We start from the raw sequence: 24,132 nt of genomic DNA on the forward strand, positions 1-24,132 counted from the left end.
CGTTGGACCTGTCCTGAAGGGACCGACTTCCGTTTAAGAGGCCTAGAAACCTTGCTCCACGGTTTCTTGCGTGAAAAGCCTTCGGAAGACGAGGAAAAAATGGGCTCTCTCGTCTTATGGTAGGGGCGATCTTGATGAGATACGCCTGATACCATAGAGGGAACGTCTGTTCGCTGATCAAGGCCTCTCGAACCCATAAGTCGTACGACATTACTTCTCCCCTGGGCTTGGGAGCTTGCAAGAGGTCCCGGACTAGGTGAACGACAGGCACGAACAGAAGAACCCTCGGTCGCAACACTGTTCACAACACTTTGCGCACTGATCACTTTCCCACTTTCCGCAGTGGCACTATGACACTTAAGTTCCTTCACGTTAGCCATGAGTTGATTACGATCAGTTGCCAACGCTTCAACTCTTTCCCCCAAGGCATGAATAGCACGTAACATGTCTTGCATAGACGGTTCCTGAGTGCTAGAAGGGGGGTTAGGAACAACCACTACAGGGGAAGGATTAGGTTCAGGGGCATGTGGAGAGGAAAAATCTACAGACCTAGATGAACTCCTCCTTACCCTATCTCTCTCTAGTCTACGTGTATATTTATCGTATTCGAGCCAATCGAATTCCGAAAGGCCCACGCATTCCTCACACCGATCTCCCAATTGACAGGTTTTACCCCGACAATTGGAACAAACAGTATGTGGGTCGAGAGAAGCCTTTGGAAGACGCCTATTACAGTCCCTAGCATTACACTTTCGAAATCTAGGTACTTGAGAAGGGTCAGCCATTTTGAATTAGTCAAAGAAAATTCCAAAAACAATCCAAGTCAACAACAAATAATCTGATTCAATAAAGAGTTCAAGAGTTTATGTTGAGGAAAAACACCTACACTGCGAAAGCTCAAACCAAAATAAAGTACTTCACCAAATATGATGAGAAAACTCCAGGTTCTACAGCGAGTATGAATACGTCTTGTCGTCAACGTCGACAGAGAAGAATTGAAGGGTTTGTTTACATGCAAGAGTGGTATCTGGCCGACAGTTGGCGCTGGTGGGCACACCCGCAACCTTCATAGCGATCGCTCGCGAGTTTTTTGTGTGTGTTTTCTGTCGAGCCGCAGAGTTGCAGCTATTATATATTCACCGGCTAAGTTAAATATTTAAAAATATATTTTTATGAAATACATTACAAGATAAAGGATGTGAAAAAACTGTGTCAAACTCTTATTCTTAAATAATTTTTTGTTCTGAAGGAAGGCAGAGGAGATAAATTCATCTTTATTCTCCAATCCATACTTTAAAAGATAGTACTCACAGTAAACTTATCCATTTAGCTGAAGCCAATGGCAATAGAAAAAGCAACTAAGTCAATCTTTAAGCCAAAGATTCTCAAATTTTTTAAAAGTCAAATCTTATAGATACTGTAAAACAAAATCATGTCCCTAAAATTGGACCTGATTATTAGCGGCCTTTCAATACTAAAATTCCTAAATACATCTACTATAATATTGTACCTGAAACAGATAGATCTTATACCAGATTCTTGAGCATAGAATTAAGCATTCTATATCCCTTAATGATTGAAATTAAAAGTTTCTTAATATAAAAAGGAAACGTAAATATTTAACAACCAAGCTATTTACTGTATAGTCATCGACATATTCCTTGATTTGCCCCAATGAAAATAATCATTCCTTTGTCTTTGATACAAATTTTTGATAGAATGTCCTTTAGTGCCTATAATAGATAGTCTAGAGGGCTGCAAAATACGATGGATAGTCTCCATACGGTAAGATGGCGTACAGATGGGAGTGGATGAATCACCTTTGAAATTAGTTGTCTAAGCAGATTGGTTTTAAATGGCAAGCCTTTCGGACACTCCAATAATCAAGGCCACAGATATGTGAACCAGTCATTTTTTGTGGTCAAAATGGGGCTATTAGCATCATCCGGCTGTTTGCAGAGTTCCTGAACTTATTTATTACCTATCGAATCATGGCAAATGGTTAAAATGTGTAAAGATCCAGATTTAAGCAGCCTTGCAAAAGGGTATCTACTGCCCATGCTCAGGGATCTGGCACAGATGAACAAAAAACCTCTATCTTTTTGTTTAATGACATTACAAATACAGCAGAACCTCTACATACGATCTTAATTCGTTCCAGAAACTGCTTCATATGTTAAAACAATCGTATGTTGGAGCAAATATTCCCATAAGAATACACTGTAATTTGTATAATTCGTTCCACACCCCAAAAACCTATAATAACTCCTTAATAAATTACTACATATAATTACACATAACAATAACATAATTGCATAGTATAAAAGAAGGATGTAAAAAAGATAATTATAAAGAAATAATAAATAAAAAATGTGTTTTTATTGTCACTTTACCTTAGAGACAGGCCAACGCAGGTGTAGGATTTGCTACGCCAGGAGGAAACGGACAATCGGCGAGAAGGTAGACATGGTGTTAACATGTTCTTTAAATAAATACTCTCTCTCTCTCTTGTTCTTCTTCACTGTTAGTGTTAGAGACGTCTTAATTTTTTCTGAGAGAGAGAGAGAGAGAGAGAGAGAGAGAGAGAGAGAGAGAGAGAGAGAGAGAGAGAGAGAGAGAGATTAAACAAAAATGTGTTGTGTACATATGATTTTTAAGAGCATCAACGAGTTGAAAGACAATTAAATGTAACTAAAAAAACAATATCAGCGAATGTGAATTCCTTTATTAACTAAAACAAATATTGATATAAACACACTCGTGTGCGTATGCACAAACACACACACAGGTGTAGGAATTCCTACGCAGGAGGAGACACGATCGGCGAGGAGGTAGAGATGGTGACTGCGATAACGTACCGTAACTTACACTACGGAAACTTTAATCTAACTTAGCTTATTTATTTTTTTTTATGTTTATATTTCATATTTTTTACATTTTTATTTCTTTTGATTTTTAATTTTCATCACTTTCAGTGACGAGTTACGGTACGTTATCGTAGTCACCATCTCTACCTCCTCCCCGACCGTCAGTCTCTTACTGCGTAGCAATTCCTACACCTGTGTGTGTGTTTGTGCATACGCACACGAGTGTGTTTGTATCAATTTTTGTTTTAGTTAATAAAGGAATTCAGATTCGCTGTTATTACTTTCTTAGTTACATTTAATAGTCTTTCAACTCGTTGACGCTGTTAAAAATCATATGTACTCTAAACACATTTTTGTTTAATCTCTCTCTCTCTCTCTCGGAAAAAAATAATAGACGTCTCTAACACTATAACAGCGAAGAAGAACGAGAGAGAGAGAGAGAGAGAGAGATAGAGAGAGAGAGAGAGATTTTATTTAAAGAACATGTTAATGCCATGTTTAGAGAGAAACAGAAAAAGAGAAAGGACTTTTTTAAAAGAGCTTGTTAATGCTATCTCGGTTTTCTTTGCTTCACTTTTTTCTTTCTTTCTGTTCATCACGCTGGCCCTTCTCACAAATGATCGTTGCCAACAATCTCTTTGTTCTTTATCCCTATCAACAAAAGGAGCTCTATCTCTTTCAGGGTATTGCTACAATGTCTTGTAATAATGGTGATCCCCTTCGATGGTTTATCTGCTTTAATGGCTGCCTTCTGCTTGATGATCGTCGAGATCATAGGGCTATTACGGCCACATTGTTTAGCCATATCACTCACATGCACACTGCTCTCATGTTTTTCTATAATTTCTTGCTTCAATTCTAATGGAAGAATTGCCTTCTTCCTTTTCTCACCACTACCTGTACTGAAACTTAGCTTCTTAGGCACCATGATTATAGGTAAAATCAAAAAGGAAATGTGGGAAAAGGAAGAAAATAAGCACTGTTAATAACAGACCAAACAGAAGACAACCACACGATACACACAAGAACAGAGAACAGAGCACTCAACGCTCAATGGCGTCCCTCTTACGTGCTGCCATCTACCGGCGTAAACAAGATCTACATCGGATGTTGGAGCATTACTTCGGGTGTCGAGACAAAAATTTGATGGAATTTTACTTCGGATGTTGGAACAATCGTATGTAAAGACAATCATATGTAGAGGTTCCACTGTATGTCTATGTTAGGACAACCCTACCATTTCCAAATTTCTAGATACTGTATACCGATAGATGTACAAATAATTAGCTTGGAAGAATCTGACCCTTTCTGCTTAGCTGATCTGCTGAGATGTTCGATTTTCCATGAATAAACCGAGGAGGAAGGCTAATCCATTTCAATTTGCCCAAGCTAACATCACCTCTGTTATCTCGTACAGGGGGGGGGGTGTGACCTTGTATCCCATTGGTTTGAAATCTATGCTAGGGCTGTCATAAGATCTGAAAACACTGCCACAGCCGCCTTACCTACCACCAGTGGTTCCAGTTCTTGAAGAGTTTTGAATATACAGCTTTGGGCAATTGATATGCAGAATTGACTCCTGCAATGTACATTTCTCTGACAGATCTAAATGATCAAGAGTAACTCCCCAGCCTTCCTGTGAAACATCTGTGAACAAAAAAAGGTCTGGGATTTTCATATTTAGAAAAACTCGCTGGGATAACCGCCTTTGATCATCCCACCAACTTAGGTTGCTGGAGTTGTTTTTTCTCACTAGAATTGAGACGGTATCGTGATCATCTATCCTGTTCCTGCTCCACAGTAGAACAAGATGAAATTGGAAAGCCATCATCTTTAAACGTCAAAACAGAAAAAATTTATCGAAGGAATCCATTGTTCTTGGCAGCCTCATCCACATCCAAAATGACATAGGCTTCAGCATTTTGAACTTTTGCAACATAAGAAGAAAGGACAAAATCCTCGTCTCTAATGAAAAAAAAAAAACTGTTGGTACTATCACTCCGAAATATAGAATCTTCAGAGATGGAACTGGAAAGCAATCCTTAAAATCATCCAGGATCCCTAAATGATCCATTAACCAGACAACCACACTTGCTGAATTTGAATCCTTTCTAACGAATCACTCAAAATTAGCCAATCATCAAGGTATAAGGGAAATCTCAGCCCAAGGATTCTTAACCATTTCAAAATGGAGGCCCTCATTCTAGTGAACACCTGAGGGGCCGTACGAGACCAAAATATAGGCACGTGAATTGGTAAACCTTTGACCCATTAACGAAACAAAGGTATTTCCTTAAATCAAGATGAATCAGAATGGGAAAATATGCATCTGAGAAGTCTTTTGAAAAAATTCAATCTTTTTCATTTATCACCCCCAGAACTGTCGAGGGTGTTTCCCTCGAAAAATTTATGAGAACTACAAAAATTATTGAGGACTGAAACATCTAGGGCAAACTCTCCAACCCCATGAAGAATTTGGGGCTGGGAATAACCTGTTATAAAACCCTGGAGTAGGGTTTAGGACCTCTTCTCTCACATCATCTTCTAGAAGGTTCACAATTTCTAGTTTCAGAATCTGAATCTTTGCTGTATTTTAAGATGACTCAAATATGGAACTGGCTTTTTGGACAAGGGAGGATTGGAGGTGAGAAGAATCCGGCAACCTTCTTTGACTACAGTTAGCACCTACGGATCAAGATGAAGGTTTTCTCAAAGGGGATAGAAGTGAGAAAGTCTTTCTCCTACTGATATTCGCTGGGAGGAACCACCATACTTTTCTCCGATAAGAACTCCAAGTCTGGTCGACAATCTTTCTGGAACTTTTGATAGAATGGAAATTTGATGGTTTACCACTAGTACTAAAGGAACTCCTTGGGATCTCTATACAGCTTTCAACCTGTCATGTCCTGCGAGGTAACTGGAAGAAACCGGGTCCTGAAGCAGTACTAACAGAGTGCAATTCAGATTGATTTTCCTATGCCATAAGCATTCAAATACCTATCTCTCTCCATAGTTCGTTTTTATAGAAGTGTTGATTACGATTCACTATTGGTAAAAGTGTACATTTACATTCCAACATTACTCAGGCATAATTTCAGTTGGTAATTTACCCACATACTGTGTTAAATGCAAGACAAATATGTTATATATGAACATAGCTGACCTTCATTCATTGCATGTTCCATGCAGGGGCACTGATTGTTCATTATTCATTACAGTACTCTATTTAGATGTTGACAATGCCAAGCTGAATGAATATCTTGAATTAGATGAGGCTACCTATAAGAAAGGGATGCAAAGTATAAGAAATAAACCTTTGGGTAAAGGTAAAGGTGACTAGTTTCTGTTCCAGTTTCATCAGAATAGATGCTCACCAGAACGTCAGCCGGGCAAGCTCAACCCCCACTTCGGTGCCCAAGCACAGCAGGCACCTCCTCAGTAAACAGCTTAATCTCACGGTCCCAGGTGGAAATTGATCTGCTGCCATGAGAATGCTAAGCAAACACATTACCACTGTACTGGTAAACCTAATCAGTGCTGTTTTCGTGATGTTACCTGAAGGTATTATCCATGAAGAGTCTCCTATGGGGGTTTGGATCTTTCAAATGGAGTAAACAATCTTCTTGGCCAAATAGTCTGTTTTAGATTTTTTTTTTTTTAAGTAATCTTATACAGTATTCTGCAGTTGTTACACTTCTAAGGCAGTGTATTGGTAGAAGATAGGGATAAAAGAACTAGCTTAACCTCTTCTGATACAGAGAGCATTAGTTTCTTTGTCCAGCACTATTATATATTCTGATGTAAAAATACTTGAGAGCTTGAATTCATTTAATAGTGTCACAGCCTGATATCGAGCAGATATGAGAACTTTCTGATAGGAACTTGTGCACAACAAATAGATATCTTAATAAGTGCAAAACAGAATATAAATTAATTAACATCTTACAAAATCCATCTTTTATGCAGAAATAGCTGCAAGGATTCTTGATGAATATGAGGCTAGCTACTAGTGTTAGAAAGTTCAGCTGACTGAAAGCAATGGAGGAGATAGGGCTATGTTCTATATACCTATGTTAATTATGTTGGAATTGAGAATCTTTCAACCTAAGAACCCAATCATTGGACATATCTGGTTCTTATGTAAAGGACTTACTGTACCTGTAACCAAAGATCCATATCTATTCCTTTGTTCCAGGGTAAATGTACGGACAGCGTTGAAATAAAGATCATTCCTAGTCTTTATTGATCATATCAAAGCCTTTGACATGGGGCTCTTGGAGTATGCAATGCCCTTCTTACAATCTACAATGCTGTACAGAAATCCCTTGATTGTGGTCAGGAAGTTCACATGATTGGCCTTAATTTTAGTGCTGCCTTTAACAGTTAATAATGAGGCCCTTGCTTTTAAACTCAACCAGTTGGGAGTGGGTGGGTAATTTCTTAGTATTATTATTGAATTTTTAAGTAATAGATGGCAGAGAGATATTGTTGATGGGCACGAGTATAGGAATGTGATATCTGGTGTTTCTCAAGGTAGTGTTCTTGGCCCATTACTTTTCATACTATACACATGACATGTGGATTGGCCTAGAAAACAAGCTTGTTGCATATGCAGATGATGCTTCTCTCTTTGAATAAATTCCATCTCCTGAATGTAGTTCTGGGGATGGTGAATCCCTCAATAGAGATCTAGCTAAAATTAGTGCATGGTGCACTATGGGGTAGGAAGTTGAATCCTAACAAAACTCAAGGTATGATTGTAAGTAGGTCAAGGACAGTGGCTTCTCAACATCCGGATCTCAGCATTGATAATGTTTCTTTAACTTTGTATGACTTTTAAAATTTTAGGTGTGATTCTTGACAGCAAATTTACTTTTGAGAAACACATTAGGTCTGTGTCTTCTTCAAGTGCACAAAAAAATTGGCTTATTGAGAAAGTCTTACAAGATTTTCGGTGATCAATCTATTCTGAAGAAGTTTTAATTTTTAGAGTATTGTTAATTCTGATCTAGATATTAATCTCTGGCACCAGCGTTAAATTAGTTCATTATGCATGTTGCATAAGATTTTCTATAATTCTGACATTCCTTTACATTCAGATCTTCCCGGACAGTTCCATCCTGTACGTAATACAGTACAAGGCATGCAGTTAATTCTAATAGTCAGGCCTTTCAATCATGAGGCCCAATACTACACAGTATTCGAGGTGTTTTATTCCAGCTGTGACCAAACTGTGGAAAGATCTTCCTAATTGGGTATTGAATCAGCAGAACTTCAAAACTTCAAACTTGCAGCAAATGTTTTTATGTTGAACAGGCATATGCCTTTTTATAGTTTATATACAAAATATCTGTTTTAATGTTGTTAATGTTTTTAAAATAATTTATCTTAATTGTTCATTACTTCTTATATCATTTATTCATTTCCTTACTTCCATTCCTCACTCAGCTATTTTTCCTTGTTGGAACCCTTGGGCTTATAGCATCTTGCTTTTCCAGCTAGGGTTGAAGCTTAGCTAGTAATAACAATAATAATAATACGGATGATATTAATGGATTATGGAGTTCCTAGCAAATTTATTAAAATACTTCATCTCTTTCATTCGATGATGGAAGCAATAGTCTGTATTTATAGTTTGAAATCCTTTTCACTCCATGAGGACATGGGAGTAAAGCAGGGTGATGTTCTGCTGATTTGTTCAATCTGTTTATTTCCTAAATAATGACTTTGATGAAGGAAAAACTTAAGATAACTGGACCCAAATAGAATACTGAATGCATAGTAGCCGTTTTAACATCAGACTGTTGTAAGCTTGTATAAAAATATCAACACACATATCAATAGACCAGCAATATAATGATGGACACTACCATTTTGATCCTCACTCAGGAGTCAATACAAAATATCATATTTCAGATAGCCTATCTTCAACACAGTATACCAGGCACTTGGCTTGCAAATAAATATGAGAAAAAATGTCAGAGTTCTACAACTAAACTAAATCAGAATGAGCCTGCCTTCAACACTTATAATAAACAACTGCTGTGGGTAGTGCAATTTTTTCAAATACCTTGGTGGCATTGTTCATCCACTAACGAGAGAGAATTAACAGAACATGTACTTTTGGCATGCTGAAGACTAGGACTTTCTGGAACAACAACCTGAGGCTAATCACCAAAGCCCAGGTTTACAAAGCAGTATGTATCTCAATTCTCCTCTATGGTGCAGGGACGTTGACTCTTTGTTGGTGCCATGAAAACTGAAATATTTTCATGTTTGATGTTTGCAGAAAATTCTGAGCAACACCTGGAATGATTCCATGCACACAAATTCTAGAATAAACAAGATGCACAAGTACAAAAGCCATGCTTACCAAACACCAAATATGCTGGCTAATCATATAATCCATATCTCTGACAAACAGCTCTCAAAACAATTTTTAGACAGGCAGCTAAAAAATGGCTGCCACAGACCTGGGGGTTCAACGAAGAGGTACCAGACCAAGCTAAGTCAACCTAAGGAAATGCAAAATTCTATCAACCAACCTGGAAGCCCTTACTAGTTAATACAGCATAGTCTGGAGAATGAGTATTGATTACTGTGTCATTGTTTTGAAGTACAATTATACAGCTCACTCCCCCTAAAAAGCTAGCAGTGAAGCCCTAAATCCTCGATGTGTTCAACATGTAGCAATGCACAAGTCCATGTTTAGCCTGGCATTCCACAAAAAAGCACATTATGGTAGGAGCAGTAGCACCATAACGGAGACGTCATCCTAATACATTCATCAATTACTGAGCAATATCGAATGTTTGTTATTGGTTACGATGGGGTGCTTAATATAATGTAAGATCACTTAATACATAAGCCTGTTTTAAACAAAAAGAAAACAGTTTGGTAGTAGCTTAGCCAATGCATCGACCACTCTTTGAGATACTACCTCTAGAGAGTTATTGGGCCATTTGACAGCCCAAATAGTACTCAACTGGATCCCTCTCTGATTACAGGTAATTTTTCCTTTGCCTACCCATACACTTGACATTAAGATAACTGAAAAATTCTTCTTCATTCAATAGGTTAACGACTGCACTGCAATTGTTCAGTAGCTACTTTCCACTTGGTAAGAGTAGAAGAGACTCTACCTATGGTAGGCAGCTCTTCTAGGAGAAAGATACTCTAATATTAAACCATTGTTCTTTAGTCTTGCGTAATGCCATAGCCTCTACATCAGGGTCTTCTAGTGTCTTTGGTTAGAATTCTCTTGCTTGAGGGTGAACTTATGAACACTATTCTATCTGTTTCCTCATTTCTTTTACTCCCTGGGCTATTTTCCGTTGGAGCCCTTGGGCTTATAGCTTCCTACTTTTCCAACTAAGGCAGTAACTTAGCTAGTAATAATATCAATAATGATAATAAAACTGGTTCAACAATTGATCATAACTGAACTCAACTCAGCCATACACAAAGACCTCATATAAGTTGAACTGAAGAGCACAGCACTAAGTAAAATAAGAAGTTTGTAATCTACATGAACTATTGTAGATGATGTCTCACAAAAAAAAATAATTGCAACTTTATCTGGCAAGTTCTTTTAGAAATTTCAAGCTGAAAACTACAAAGAAATTACTCACTTCATACTCCCTCGATGTTAAATATTTGATAATAACATGCTTCAAGTAGGTGTTGTTTATACCATCTTCCTCCACACTTCCATTTATAGAGGTGACACCTGTCTGGTAATTGTTAACAACAGGAAGGGCTGGAAATTAAGATGTAATGAAAGCATTTTTTATCTCTTACATATAGACTTCTTAAAATTAGGATGAAAATTATTCTTTTGTATAACGCACAGACTGAAGACTACTAAACATGTACAATCATAACCTTTACTATCACAGAATCAATTACCTACAAAATATGACAACTTTGGAAGTAATATGATATTTTAATTATAAAATAAATTTTTGAATATACTTACCCGGTGAATATATAATAGCTGACGTCTCCGGCGGCTCGACAGAAAAACACAAAAACTCGCGAGCGATCGCTATGAAGGTTGCGGGTGTGCCCACCAGCGCCAACTATCGGCCAGATACCGCATATACACGTAAACAGCTCCAATTCTTCTTATCCCGCTGGGTCTCTATCGGGGAGGAAGGGGGGGCCTTTAATTTATATATTCACCGGGTAAGTATATTCAAAAATTTATTTTATAATTAAAATATCATTTTTAAATATTTAACTTAGCCGGTGAATATATAATAGCTGATTCACACCGATGGTGGTGGGTAGAGACCAGAATTAATAAAGTTTACAGCGTACATGCTTAGAGTTTTTGACAGTTATATCATAACAAAACCCAAATATATATAGGTACCTGGTAAGGAAGTTGACTTAGACGATTACTCTGCCTTGTTAGTCTGTCTTCCTCACAAAGCCCAGCGATCCTCTTAGGATGCTGAAAGACTCCCAGGAGCTGAAGTATCAAGGGCTGCAACCCATACAACAGGACCTCATCAAACCCCTAATCTGGGCGCTCTCAAGAAATGACATTTGACCACCCGCCAAATCAACCAGGATGCGAAAGGCTTCTTAGCCTTCCGTACAACCCAAAAACAAGATTAAAAACATTTCAAGAGACAGATTAAAAGGATATTGGAATTAAGGGAATGTAGTGGTAGAACCCTCACCCACTACTGCACTCGCTGCAACGAATGGACCCAGTGTGTAGCAGTCCTCGTAAAGAGTCTGGACATCTTTTAAGTAAAATGACGCGAATACCGACTTGCTTCTCCAAAAGGTCGCGTCCATAATACTTTGCAGAGATCTATTTTGCTTAAAGGCCACGGAAGTTGCTATAGCTCTTACTTCGTGAGTCTTAACCTTAAGCAAGCATCGGTCTTTTTCATTCAAGTGAGAATGAGCCTTTCGTATTAAAAATCTGATAAAATATGACAAAGCATTCTTTGACATAGGCAATGATGGTTTCTTAACTGAGCACCATAATGCCTCAGATCCACCTCGTAAGGACTTAGTACGAGCTAAGTAGAACTTAAGAGCTCTAACTGGACACAGCACCCTTTCAAGTTCGTTGCCTACGATCTCTGACAGGCAAGGTATATCAAAGGACTTAGGCCAAGGACGAGAAGGCAGTTCATTTTTGGCCAGGAAACCAAGTTGAAGTGAACATGTGGCTTTTTCTGTAGAAAAGCCGATGTTCTTACTGAAGGCATGAATTTCACTGACCCTTTTAGCCGAAGCCAAGCACACTAGGAAAAGCGTCTTGAGGGTGAGATCCTTCAGGGAGGCTGAATGTAATGGCTCAAACCTGTCTGACATGAGGAACCTTAGGACCACGTCTAAGTTCCATCCAGGAGTTGCCAAACGACGTTCCTTAGAGGTCTCGAAAGACTTAAGGAGATCTTGGAGATCTTTATTGTTGGAAAGATCTAAGCCTCTATGACGAAAGACCGAAGCCAACATGCTCCTGTAGCCCTTAATCGTGGGAGCTGAGAGGGAGCGAACATTTCTCAGATGTAAAAGAAAATCTGCGATTTGGGCTACAGAGGTACTGGAAGAGGACACAGATGCTGACTTGTACCAGTCTCGAAAGACTTCCCACTTCGACTGGTATACTCTGATGGTAGAAGCTCTCCTAGCTCTCGCAATCGCACTGGCTGCCTCCTTCGAAAAGCCTCGAGCTCTTGAGAGTCTCTCGATAGTCTGAAGGCAGTCAGACGAAGCGCGGGGAGGCTTTGATGAACATTCTTTACGTGGGGCTGACGTAAGAGATCTACCCTTAGAGGAATACTTCTTGGAATGTCTACCAGCCATTGAAGTACCTCGGTGAACCACTCTCTCGCGGGCCAGAGGGGAGCAACCAACGTCAACCTTGTCCCTTCGTGAGAGGCGAACTTCTGCAGTACCTTGTTGACTATCTTGAATGGTGGGAATGCATATAAGTCCAGATGAGACCAATCCAGTAGAAACGCGTCTATGTGGATCGCCTCTGGATCTGGGACTGGTGAGCAATAGATTGGTAACCTTTTGGTCAACGAGGTGGCAAAGAGGTCTATGGTGGGTTGACCCCAAGTCGCCCAAAGACTCTTGCACACGTCCTTGTGGAGGGTCCATTCTGTGGGTATCACCTGACCCCTCCGACTGAGAGAGTCTGCCAAGACGTTCAAGTCCCCCTGAATGAATCTCGTCAACAGGGAGATGCCTCGATTTCTTGACCATACGAGAAGGTCCCTTGCGATCTCGTACAGCGTGAGGGAGTGTGTGCCTCCTTGCTTGGAGATGTACGCCAAAGCTGTGGTGTTGTCTGAGTTGACCTCTACCACTTTGTTTCGAAAAAAGCTTTCGAATTTCATCAAGGCCAAGTGGACTGCTAATAGCTCCTTGCCGTTGATGTGCATGCTCTTCTGACTTGAGGTCCACAGACCCGAGCATTCCCGACCGTCCAGGGTCGCACCCCAACCCAAATCCGACGCGTCTGAGAACAACACGTGGTTTGGGTTCTTGACTGCTAGGGATAGTCCCTCTCTCAGACTGATATTGCTGTACCACCATTTCAGGCATGCCTTTACTGGTTCGGAGACTGGGATTGATACCGTCTCTAACGTCTTGTCCTTGTTCCAGTGAGAGGCTAGATGGAACTGGAGAGGCCGAAGGTGTGGTCTCCCTAGCGAGACAAACTGCTCCAGGGATGAGAGAGTCCCTACGAGACTCATCCAACTCCTGACTGAACAACGTTCTCTTTTCAGCATTAGTTGGACTTTGAGCAGGGCTTGTTCTATTCGGGTGGCAGACGGAAAAGCCCGAAAAACTGGACTGCGAATCTCCATCCCCAAATATAGAATAGTCTGGGATGGGATCAGTTGAGACTTTTCTAGGTTGACCAAAAGTCCCAACTCCTTGGCCAGACCCAACGTCCAATGTAGATCCTGCAGACAGCGATGACTGGACGATGCTCTGAGAAGCCAGTCGTCCAAGTACAGGGAGGCTCGGATTCCCGATAGATGGAGGAATTTTGCCACATTCCTCATGAGCCTCGTAAACACGAGAGGAGCAGGACTGAGGCCGAAGCACAGGGCTCGAAACTGGTACACCACATTCCTGTAAACAAACCTCAGAAACGGTTGGGAATCCGGGTGTATAGGAATGTGGAAGTACGCATCTCGTAGGTCGAGAGAGACCATCCAGTCTCCCTCTCTGACCGCTGCTAAGACGGACTTCGTGGTCTCCATCGTGAATTTTGTTTTTGTAACAAAAACGTTGAGCGCACTGACGTCTAGCACCGGTCTCCAACCTCCTGTATGCTTTGGGACTAGGAAGAGACGGTTGTAAAACCCCGGTGATTGAAGGTCCGAGACTTTCACCACCGCTCCCTTCTCTAGCAACAGAGACACTTCTTGATTTAGGGCTTGTCTCTTTGACTCCTCTCGGTACCTGGGAGAGAGGTCTATCGGAGTTGTTACTAGAGGAGGTTTGCGTACAAACGGTATTTTGTACCCCTCTCTGAGCAACTGAACAGACTCTTGGTCTGCACCCCTCTTCTCCCAGGCCTGCCAGAAGCTCTTCAATCTGGCACCTACCGCTGTCTGAGGCTGTGGGCAGTCAGACTCTGCCACGGGAGGACTTGGCTCCTCTCTTCTTACCTCTCTTTCCCTCGGCACGAGAGCTTCCCCTGCTGGGAGCTCTGCCACGAAAGGGCGGGATAAATCTAGATGCTGGAGTCTCGATCCTGGGTCTCACAGCAAAGGATGAAGAAGGAGCCCCTTTGCGAGCAGAGGACGCCATCAGGTCATGGGTGTCCTTCTGCACAAGCGAAGCAGCTATATCCTTAACCAGCTGTTGCGGAAACAAGGCCGCTGATAAGGGAGCAAAGAGCAGTTCCGATCTCTGACAGGGAGTAACTCCTGCCGAAAGGAAAGAGCAAAGGGTTTCTCGCTTCTTTAAGACTCCCGACGTAAAGGTGGAGGCGAGCTCATTGGAGCCATCGCGGATGGCTTTATCCATACAGGACATGATAAGTAAGGAAACATCTTGGTCGGCAGACGAGATCTTCCTACTTAAAAGCTCCTAAAGACCAGTCAAGAAAGTTAAACACTTCAAAGGCCCTGTATACGCCTTTAAGCAGATGGTCAAGGTCCGAGGAGGACCAACAAATCTTCGAGCGTCTCATGGCCAGGTGACGGGGAGAGTCTACGAGGCTTGAGAAGTCACCCTGGGCAGAGGCAGGGACTCCCAAGCCGAGAACTTCTCCCGTGTCATACCAGACGCTCGATCTAGAAGCAAGCTTAGAAGGAGGGAGGGCAAAGGCCGTCTTCCCCAAACTCCTCCTGGTATCCAACCAGTCGCCTAGAAGACGTAAAGCCCTCTTGGAAGAGCGAGAAAGCACTAGCTTAGTAAAGGCTGGCTTGGTAGCAGGTAAGCCTAGAGCAAACTCAGACGGAGGCGAACGAGGAGCAACAGCAACAAAGTGATCTGGAAAAAGATCCTTCAAAATCATCATGATCTTCTTAAAGTCCATCGAAGGAGGAACCGCCTTAGGTTCATCTACATCTGAAGGATTATCATCAGGATGAGGATCAGCAACGTCCTCATCTGAAGGAGCTTCGTCCGATAACTGCTGAGTTACAAGCAAGGGCGAGACCTGCCTTGGTGGCAATGCTTGACAAGCAGAGTCCACACGCACCGGAGCATCAGTAGCAGTCCAGGACGCTACGTCATGTAACTGCTTAACAGCCTGACTGTCAACAACAACAGGAGCGGGAGGACGCTCGACGTCAACTCGAGACTGCCTTGACTGCCTAGACTGAGCAGTCAAAACAACTCTTGACTGCGGTGCTTGACGCTCAACGTCAAAACAAGTCAACTTCGCTGGTTGGCGAACGTCCTGAACGTCAACAAGAGCATTCGGCAGCGGCTGAACGTCCACATGCGGCTGAAAGTCAACACGGGACTGCATCGAGTGAGGCTCTACAAAACGTGACTGACGTGACTTTGTAACGCCAACGTCAACAGGACGAGCAAAGGCTCGTTTGGGCGGCTGACGGCCAGGATCTCGATCAGCTAAGCGGCGAGGATCATCGTGAACCTTTTCAGCAGAATAGTCCTCCATAAGAGAGGCAAGCTTATTCTGCATGTCTTGCAGTACAACCCATTTAGGATCAACGGGAATGGGTGCGGTAAGAGACGAGGGTAACGTCTGTGACTGCAAAACATTGCCTACACTAAGACTCTCGGAGCCTGTGTTACGCTTCTGTTTAGGCGGCGAGCAGTCTTCCGATGACTGCACAGGGTCAGAGCTGTCCCAATGGCTACAACCAGGACGCTGGACCTGTCCTGAAGGGACTGACTTTCGCTTTAAGGGTCTCGAAACCTTGCTCCACGGTTTCTTACGCGAAAAGCCTTCGGATGAGGAGGAGAAAACCGTCTCGCTCGTCTTATGGTAGGGGCGGTCTTGACGAGACACGCCTGAAACCATAGAGGGAACGTCTGTTCGTTGGTTAAAGCCTCTCGAACCCATAAGTCCTACGAAATTACTTCTCCCTGGGGCTTGGGAGCTTGCAAGAGGTCTCGGACTAGGCGAACGACAGGCACGAACAGACGAACCCTCGGTCGCAACACTGATAACACTTTGCGCACTAATCACTTTCCCACGATTTTCTAATGTGGCACTCTGACACTTTAACTCTTTTACGTCCGCCATGAGTTGATTACGGTCCGTAGCTAACGACTCAACTCTCTCGCCCAAAGCATGAATGGCACGTAACATATCCCGCATTGATGGTTCCTGAGTGCTAGTAGAGGGTTCAGGCACAACTACTACAGGGGAAGGATTAGGTTCAGGGGCATGGGAGGAGGAAAATTCTAACGATCTAGAGGAACTTCTCCTCATCCTATCTCTCTCTAGCTTACGAGAATACTTGTCAAACTCAAGCCAATCGAATTCCGAAAGGCCCACGCACTCCTCACACCGATCTCCTAATTGACAGGTTTTACCCCGACAATTAGAACACACAGTATGTGGGTCGAGAGAGGCCTTTGGAAGACGCTTATTGCAATCCCTAGCATTACATTTACGAAATCTAGGAATTGGAGAAGGGTCAGCCATTTTGAAAAGTCAAAGAAAGTCCAAAAAACAATCCAAGTCATCAACAATTAAATCTATCCAAAAAAGAGTTCAAGAGTTTAAGTTGAAGATAAAACACCTGCACTGCAAAAGCTCAAACCAAAAGGAAGTACTTCACCAAGACTGTTGAAAAACTCCAGGTTAACAGCGAGTAATGGAACACCTTGTCGATCAGACCGACAGAGAAGAATTGGAGCTGTTTACATGCATATGCGGTATCTGGCCAATAGTTGGCGCTGGTGGGCACACCCGCAACCTTCATAGCGATCGCTCGCGAGTTTTTGTGTTTTTCTGTCGAGCCGCCGGAGACGTCAGCTATTATATATTCACCGGCTAAGTTAAATATTTAAAATTGTATTTTTCTCAATGTACAAACCTTTAGCTATTTAATAGGGATTATCCTTTCAGCAAAGCTGAAACTAACCATAAGATTTTTTTAGTGAGGGGTGAACTACCCTACTGCTAGTTAGCGGTAGGGGGTAGGAGGAAGAGCCGGGGTGGCTTTGAGGTGGTGATCGGCGAGCTAGCAATCATCGAGTGGTGCGTATGCCATCGGCGAACGAATATATGAGACGACGCTTGGCGAGAGGCGAGCTGTTAGTCCTCGAGCTAAAGGTATGCGATCAGCGAGCGGATATATGAGATGACGCTTGGCAAGCTGGAGATCGACAATCAGTGAGCTGAAGAACAGTAGTATGGTTTGACGAGTTTGTGATAGGCAAGCTAGCATTCGACGGTCGGTGATTGATGAGCTGGCGATCAGTGATCGGCGAGCTGGTGATTGGTGATAGGTGAGATGGAGATTGAGGACTGGCAAAAGACGAGCATGCAATCGGAGAGTCAGTGATTGGCGATCGACGAGTTGGAGATAGGAGAGAGAGCATTCGGCAATTGACGAGTTGGAGTTAGGCAAGATAGCAATCAGCGATCGGCGAGCTGACGATTGGCAAGCTGGCGACTGGTGAGCTGGCTATTAGCGAGCTGACGACTGGTGAGCTGGCTATTAGCAAGCTGATGATCAGCTAGCTGGAGATCGACAATCGGTGAAAGATGAGCAGTCAATAAGCGAGTTGGTGATCAGGGAACAGAGTTGGCGATTGACGAGTCGGACTGAAGATTGGAGACTGTCAATGATCAGCGTGTTGACGATCAGCGACTGACGAGCTGGCGATCGGCGAAATAGGGCTCAGTGATCTGACAATCAGTGAATAGGAAATCAGCGATCAGTGACCGATGACATGGCAATAGGTGATCAATGAGTTGACAATTAGCGAATAACGAGTTGGGGATCGAGGAGTAGGAGCTCAGCAAGCTGACGATCGGAAACTGGAAATAGGCAATCGGCTTTTGACGAGCAGGCGAGTGGCAAGCTGGCTATTGATGAGCAGGAGATTGACAAGCTGGCGATTGGCGAACTGGAAATCGGTGATCAATGAACGACTAGCTGGCGATCGGAGATCAGTGAACGATGAGCTAATAATCGGCGACATGGAGTTTGACAAGCTGACAGATCAGTGAACGATGAGCTAATAATCGGCGACATGGAGTTTGACAAGCTGACAAACGGCTAACTGAAGATCCGTGATCGGCGATGACAAGGTGGGACAAGACAGCAAGGAGTGAAGAACCTAGACGAGACGCGATCTGGGCAAGATGAGTGCTGGGCGAGGTCTGTTCCAAAGACGAAGAGCGGGAAAAGGATGAATCCAATTCACTCTGAAGGATAGTTTCTGCTTCACCGAAAGGATAATCCCTATTAAATATCGTTAGGTTTGTTAGTGACGGAACAAATTTAATTTTAAAATCCGAATATCTGTAAAATATACAAAAGATCAAGTTTACGCAAACTAAACATACTAGCAGGACCAGGAGATGAAGTCTGAAGGGGCCTGAGTTCTGGACGAGAATCGGACGCATGATCAGTGGTATCTGCTGACAGCTTCAACTCCCTCTGGATGGTCTTCTTCATATCTGCCAGCCTTTGGCTTTGAACTTTCAGCGCCTATAATTTAAATGAAAACAAAATAATCTTGAATTTAGCCACACCAACTATATGATTGGAAAAAATATTTGTTCTTGTATTGCACCATAAGACACATCACCATAAATCTGCATTGCCATCAAGACATGTTAAAACTAATGTATCACCTGAATTACAAGTGAGAAGAAGAGGGGACTCGATAACATTTGGAAATCAATGTATAATATTAAATTAGTGTAGTTTAAGAATGCTGTTTATTTTCAAGACTCTTACCTTCGTGTAAAAGGCTAAAACAAACTTTCCAGAGGGGGGAAGGGGATATATATAAACAATTTAATGCTTAATATTATTGCTCATAAAACTGCAGAATATACTATAAAATCATATAAAAAAAGGCTTTTATTTTTAACATATCTTCTGCATAATTTCTGCATATATATATATATATATATATATATATATATATATATATATATATATATACATACATACATACATACATACATACATACATACATACATACATATATATATATATATATATATATATATATATATATATATATACAGTAAATATATATATATATATATACAGTATATATATATATATATATATATATATATATATATATATATATATATATATATATATATGTACATGTATATATATATATATATATATATATATATATATATATATATATACAGTATATATATATATATATATATATATATATATATATATATATATATATATATATATATATATATATATATATATATATATACATACAGTACTGTATTGAAATCAATGGCATAACATTTCAACAGATTTCACTTTCATGATTTAGTTTGCCTACAAATATTATACAAACAAAATAATGACGTCTTTTAAAAGATGAAGAAATTGTCATTATTACCTCCACCAACGAGGGTCGAAGGAGGTTATGTTTTATCCCTTGTTTATGTGTTTGTTCATGTGTGTGTTTGTGAACTGCTTCCTGGCCCCAATAATTTAGTTTGCCTACAAATATTATACTAATAAAAATAATGACGTCTTTCAAAAGACGAAGAAATTGTCATTACTACCTTCACCATAAAGTTGGAAGGAGGTTATGTTTTATCCCCTGTTTGCGAGTTTGTTTGTGTGTTTGTGAAGTGCTTCCTAGCCACAATTTTAATCATAGAGTAATGAAGCTTACCAGGATTAACTGTTATGTAAATAACTAGAAATGATTAAATTTGGGAAGGTCAAGGTTACGGTCAAGCAAAATATCCAATTCACGTAATCAACCATAAGTTTAGACAAGCTGTCCCAGACACTTCAAACTTGGCTCATATTTGTTTGTATGAAAACCAACGCCAATTAATACAGGTTAAGATCAAAGGTCAAGGTCAAGTGAAATGTCGAGAAATTAGCTGCTGCAGGGGAAGTCTGCGCTCTACTGAGAGCCCCTTTAGTTCTAACCTCCTCAAACTGAAGAAACCTGTTGGGAGACTAGACTTATGTAAGTAGCATTGACTATAGCCTAAACTATAACTTGTAATAATTCATTGCAAGTTTTGAGATCACGAGCCTAACTAACATTTTATTATACACAAAAAGACAAACAAAAATAGCTAATCTTTGAATTCACATCCTAAACGTGTAAATTTTTATCATTATACAATAGGGCTCTGCTTAAAATTTTCTCCATCTAGATGCCCTCTTTCCCAGTTTCTCAAACACTTCCAAGACTAGTCTCACGGAGTCACGGCGACCGAGATTTTTGTACTACAGTAACATATTTAATTTTTGTTCTGAAATATCATTTCAATATTAAATGTTTTTTTTTAATGATCTAACATTTTCCAATGATAAAATTGTACACAAGTGACCAACGTTGACTTATACATACACGTTTACAAAGTGAAATACTGTATAAGATTTAATACTAAGAGGCAAGTTGAGAACAATGCTTGGCCAAGGCAAAAACAAAAAAGTATCACCAGTTTTGCTGCATATAGTACATTTATGAATATCAACTATGACACGCATTGATGTGAGAAGCAGAAAAGTAATGAAATTTTAACCCTTGAGATTCCTATGATGTCAAATGATGTGATTTGTAGAAAATAAAATAAAACTAATAACAAATACTTTGACAATGAGATTAGGGTGTTGGGGATAGTTCAACTCTATTTATTGCCACTTGAAGTAGATGCTGCTCAAAGAGCAGTTTTATTCCAGCTGTTACCATGTTGTGGAATGATCTTCCTAATCGGGTAGTTGAATCAGTAGAACTTCAAAAGTTCAAAGTTGCAGCAAATGTTTTTATGTTGACCACGCTGACACGAGTCTTTTTATAGTTTATTTATAGAGTGATGTTTGGTGAAATGTCTGGTAGAGTGTCTGGGATTGAAAGGGGAAGAGCAAGAGAAGGTGTGGCTTTATTGCTGAGTGAATGGATGGCAGATAAAGTAGTGGAATGGAAGGAAATATCATCTAGGTTAATGTGGGTAAGGGTTAGGTTGGGTAGGGAATGTTGGGCTTTTGTCAGTGCGTATGGGCCAGGTTGTGAGAAAAGTGAAGAAGAGCGGAATGAGTTCTGGAATGATTCAACTAGGTGTGTAGAAGGACTGGGTAGAAGGAATTATGTAGTTGTTATGGGTGACTTAAATGCTAGAGTGGGTGCTAGAGAGGCAGAAGGTGTCATTGGGGAGTATGGCGTACCAGGTGAAAATGAGAGTGGTGAGAGACTGGTAGATGTGTGTGTTGAGTAAGAGATAGTGATAAGTTCTAGCTTTTTTAAAAAGAAAGATAAAAACAAGTATACATGGGTAAGAGTGGCAAATGGAAGAGTGGTAGAAAGGGCGTTAATGGATTATGTGTTAACTAAAAGAATGTTTGGAAGATTGAAAGACGTGCACGTGTTTAGGGGTATGGCTAACGGTATGTCTGATCATTTTTTGGTGGAAGGAAAATTAGTTGTAGCAAAAGAGTGGGGGAATAGAGTAGGTGGATGTAAAAGGGAGCTAGTGAGGGTTGAAGAGCTAGTAAAACAGGGGGTAAAAAAGTAAATATCAAGAAAGGTTGAAAATGGCATATGACGAAATGAAAGTAAGAGAAACTGGTAATTTAGAGGATTGGAAGTTAGTAAAAGAAAATTTTGTTGGGATTGCAAGTGATGTGTGTGGCAAGAAGTTTGTTGGAGGCAGCATGTGGAGGGGCAGTGAATGGTGGAATGAAGGAGTGAGGGTATAAGTGGAAGAGAAAAAGAGGGCTTTTGAAGAGTGGCTGCAGAGTAATAGTGTAGAGAAGTATGAAATATATAGAGAGAAAAAGTGGAAGTAAAGTGCAAAGTAAGTGAGGCAAAGAGGGCAGCTGACCTGAGGTGGGTCAGGGATTGAGTCATTCATATGAAGAGAATAAGAAGAAGTTTTGGAAAGAAATGAAGAGAGTAAGGAAGGCTGGTTCAAGAATTGAAGAGACAGTGAAAGATGGAAATGGAAGGTTGTTAAAAGGAGAGGAGGCAAGGAAAAAGTGGGTGGAATATTTTGAAAGTTTACTGAATGTTGAGGATAACAGGGAGGCAGATATAATTGCTGTTGCAGGTGTTGAGGTGCCGGTGATGGGAGATGAGAATGAGAGAGAGATTACAAGAGAGGAAGTGAGGAGAGCACTAGATGAAACGAGAGTAGGAAAAGCATCTGGTATGGATGGTGTGAGAGCTGAGATGTTGAAGGAAGGGGGTGTGACTGTACTTGAATGGTTGGTGAGATTGTTTAATATGTGTTTTGTGTTGTCAATGGTACCAGTAGATTGGGTTTGTACGTGTATTGTACCACTATATAAGGGCAAGGGAGATGTGCATGAGTGTTGTAATTCAAGGGGTATTAGTTTGTTGAGTGTGATGGGAAAAGTGTATAGTAGAGTACTGATTAATAGGATTAAGGATAAAACAGATAATGCAATCTTAGAAGTACAGGGTGGTTTTAGAAGAGGTAAGGGTTGTATGAATCAGATTTTTACAGTTAGGCAGATATGCAAGAAATATTTAGCAAAATGTAAGAGGTGTATGTTGCGTTTATGGATCTAGAAAAACCGTATGATAGAGTTGATAGGGAAGCAATGTGGAATGTGATGAGGTTATATGGAGTTGGTGGAAGGTTGTTGCAAGCAGTGAAAAGTTTCTACAAAGGTAGTAAAGCATGTGTTAGGATAGGAAATGAAGTGAGCGATAGGTTTCCGGTGAGAGTGGGGCTGAGACAGGGATGTGTGATGTCGCCGTGGTTGTTTAACTTGTATGCTGATGGAGTGGTGAGAGAGGTGAATGCTCGAGTGCTTGGACGAGGATTGAAACTGGTAGACGAGAATGACCATGAATGGGAGGTAAATCAGTTGTTGTTTGCGGATGATACTGTACTGGTTGCAGACGCGGAAGAGAAGCTTGGCCGATTAGTGACAGAATTTGGAAGGGTGTGTGAGAGAAGGAAGTTGAGAGTTAATGTGGGTAAGAGTAAGGTTATGAGATGTACGAGAAGGGAAGGTGGTGCGAGGTTGAATGTCATTTTGAATGGAGAGTTACTTGAGGAGGTGGATTAGTTTAAGTACTTGGGGTCTGTTGTTGCAGCAAATGGTGGAGTAAAAGCAGATGTACGTCAGCGAGTGAATGAAGGATGCAAAGTGTTGGGGGCAGTTAAGGGAGTATCAAAAAATAGAGGGTTGGGCATGAATGTAAAGAGAGTTCTCTATGAGAAAGTGACTGTACCAACTGTGATGTATGGATCGGAGTTGTGGGGAATGAAAGTGACGGAGAGACAGAAATTTAATGTCTTTGAGATGAAATGTCTAAGGAGTATGGCTGGTGTATCTCGAGTAGATAGGGTTAGGAACGAAGTAGTCAGGGTGAGAACGGGTGTAAGAAATGAGTTAGCAGCTAGAGTGGATATGAATGTGTTGAGGTGGTTTGGCCATGTTGAGAGAATGGAAAATGGCTGTCTGCTAAAGAATGTGATAAATGCAAGAGTTGATGGAAGAAGTACAAGAGGAAGGCCAAGGTTTGGGTGGATGGATGGAGTGAAGGAAGCTCTGGGTGATAGGAGGATAGATGTGAGAGAGGCAAGAAAGCGTGCTAGAAAGAGGAATGAATGGCGAGCGATTG

General features: G+C 41.0%; 1 protein-coding gene across 2 annotated transcripts in view; it reads right to left on the reverse strand.

Moving 5' to 3' along the window:
• Positions 1-24,132, reverse strand: part of LOC137634228 (golgin subfamily A member 1-like) — a 117,133-nt gene that overhangs the window by 21,127 nt on the left and 71,874 nt on the right. For both annotated transcript variants that reach the window (XM_068366499.1, XM_068366498.1), the window contains exons 11-12: positions 18,865-19,009; positions 10,499-10,626 (exon numbers count right to left, since the gene is read on the reverse strand). In XM_068366499.1, coding sequence (XP_068222600.1) covers positions 10,499-10,626; positions 18,865-19,009 — 273 coding nt within the window. The remainder of the gene's footprint in view (positions 1-10,498; positions 10,627-18,864; positions 19,010-24,132) is intronic.

This window comes from Palaemon carinicauda, chromosome 44 (genome assembly GCF_036898095.1).
Source record: "Palaemon carinicauda isolate YSFRI2023 chromosome 44, ASM3689809v2, whole genome shotgun sequence".
NCBI lineage: Eukaryota > Metazoa > Arthropoda > Malacostraca > Decapoda > Palaemonidae > Palaemon > Palaemon carinicauda.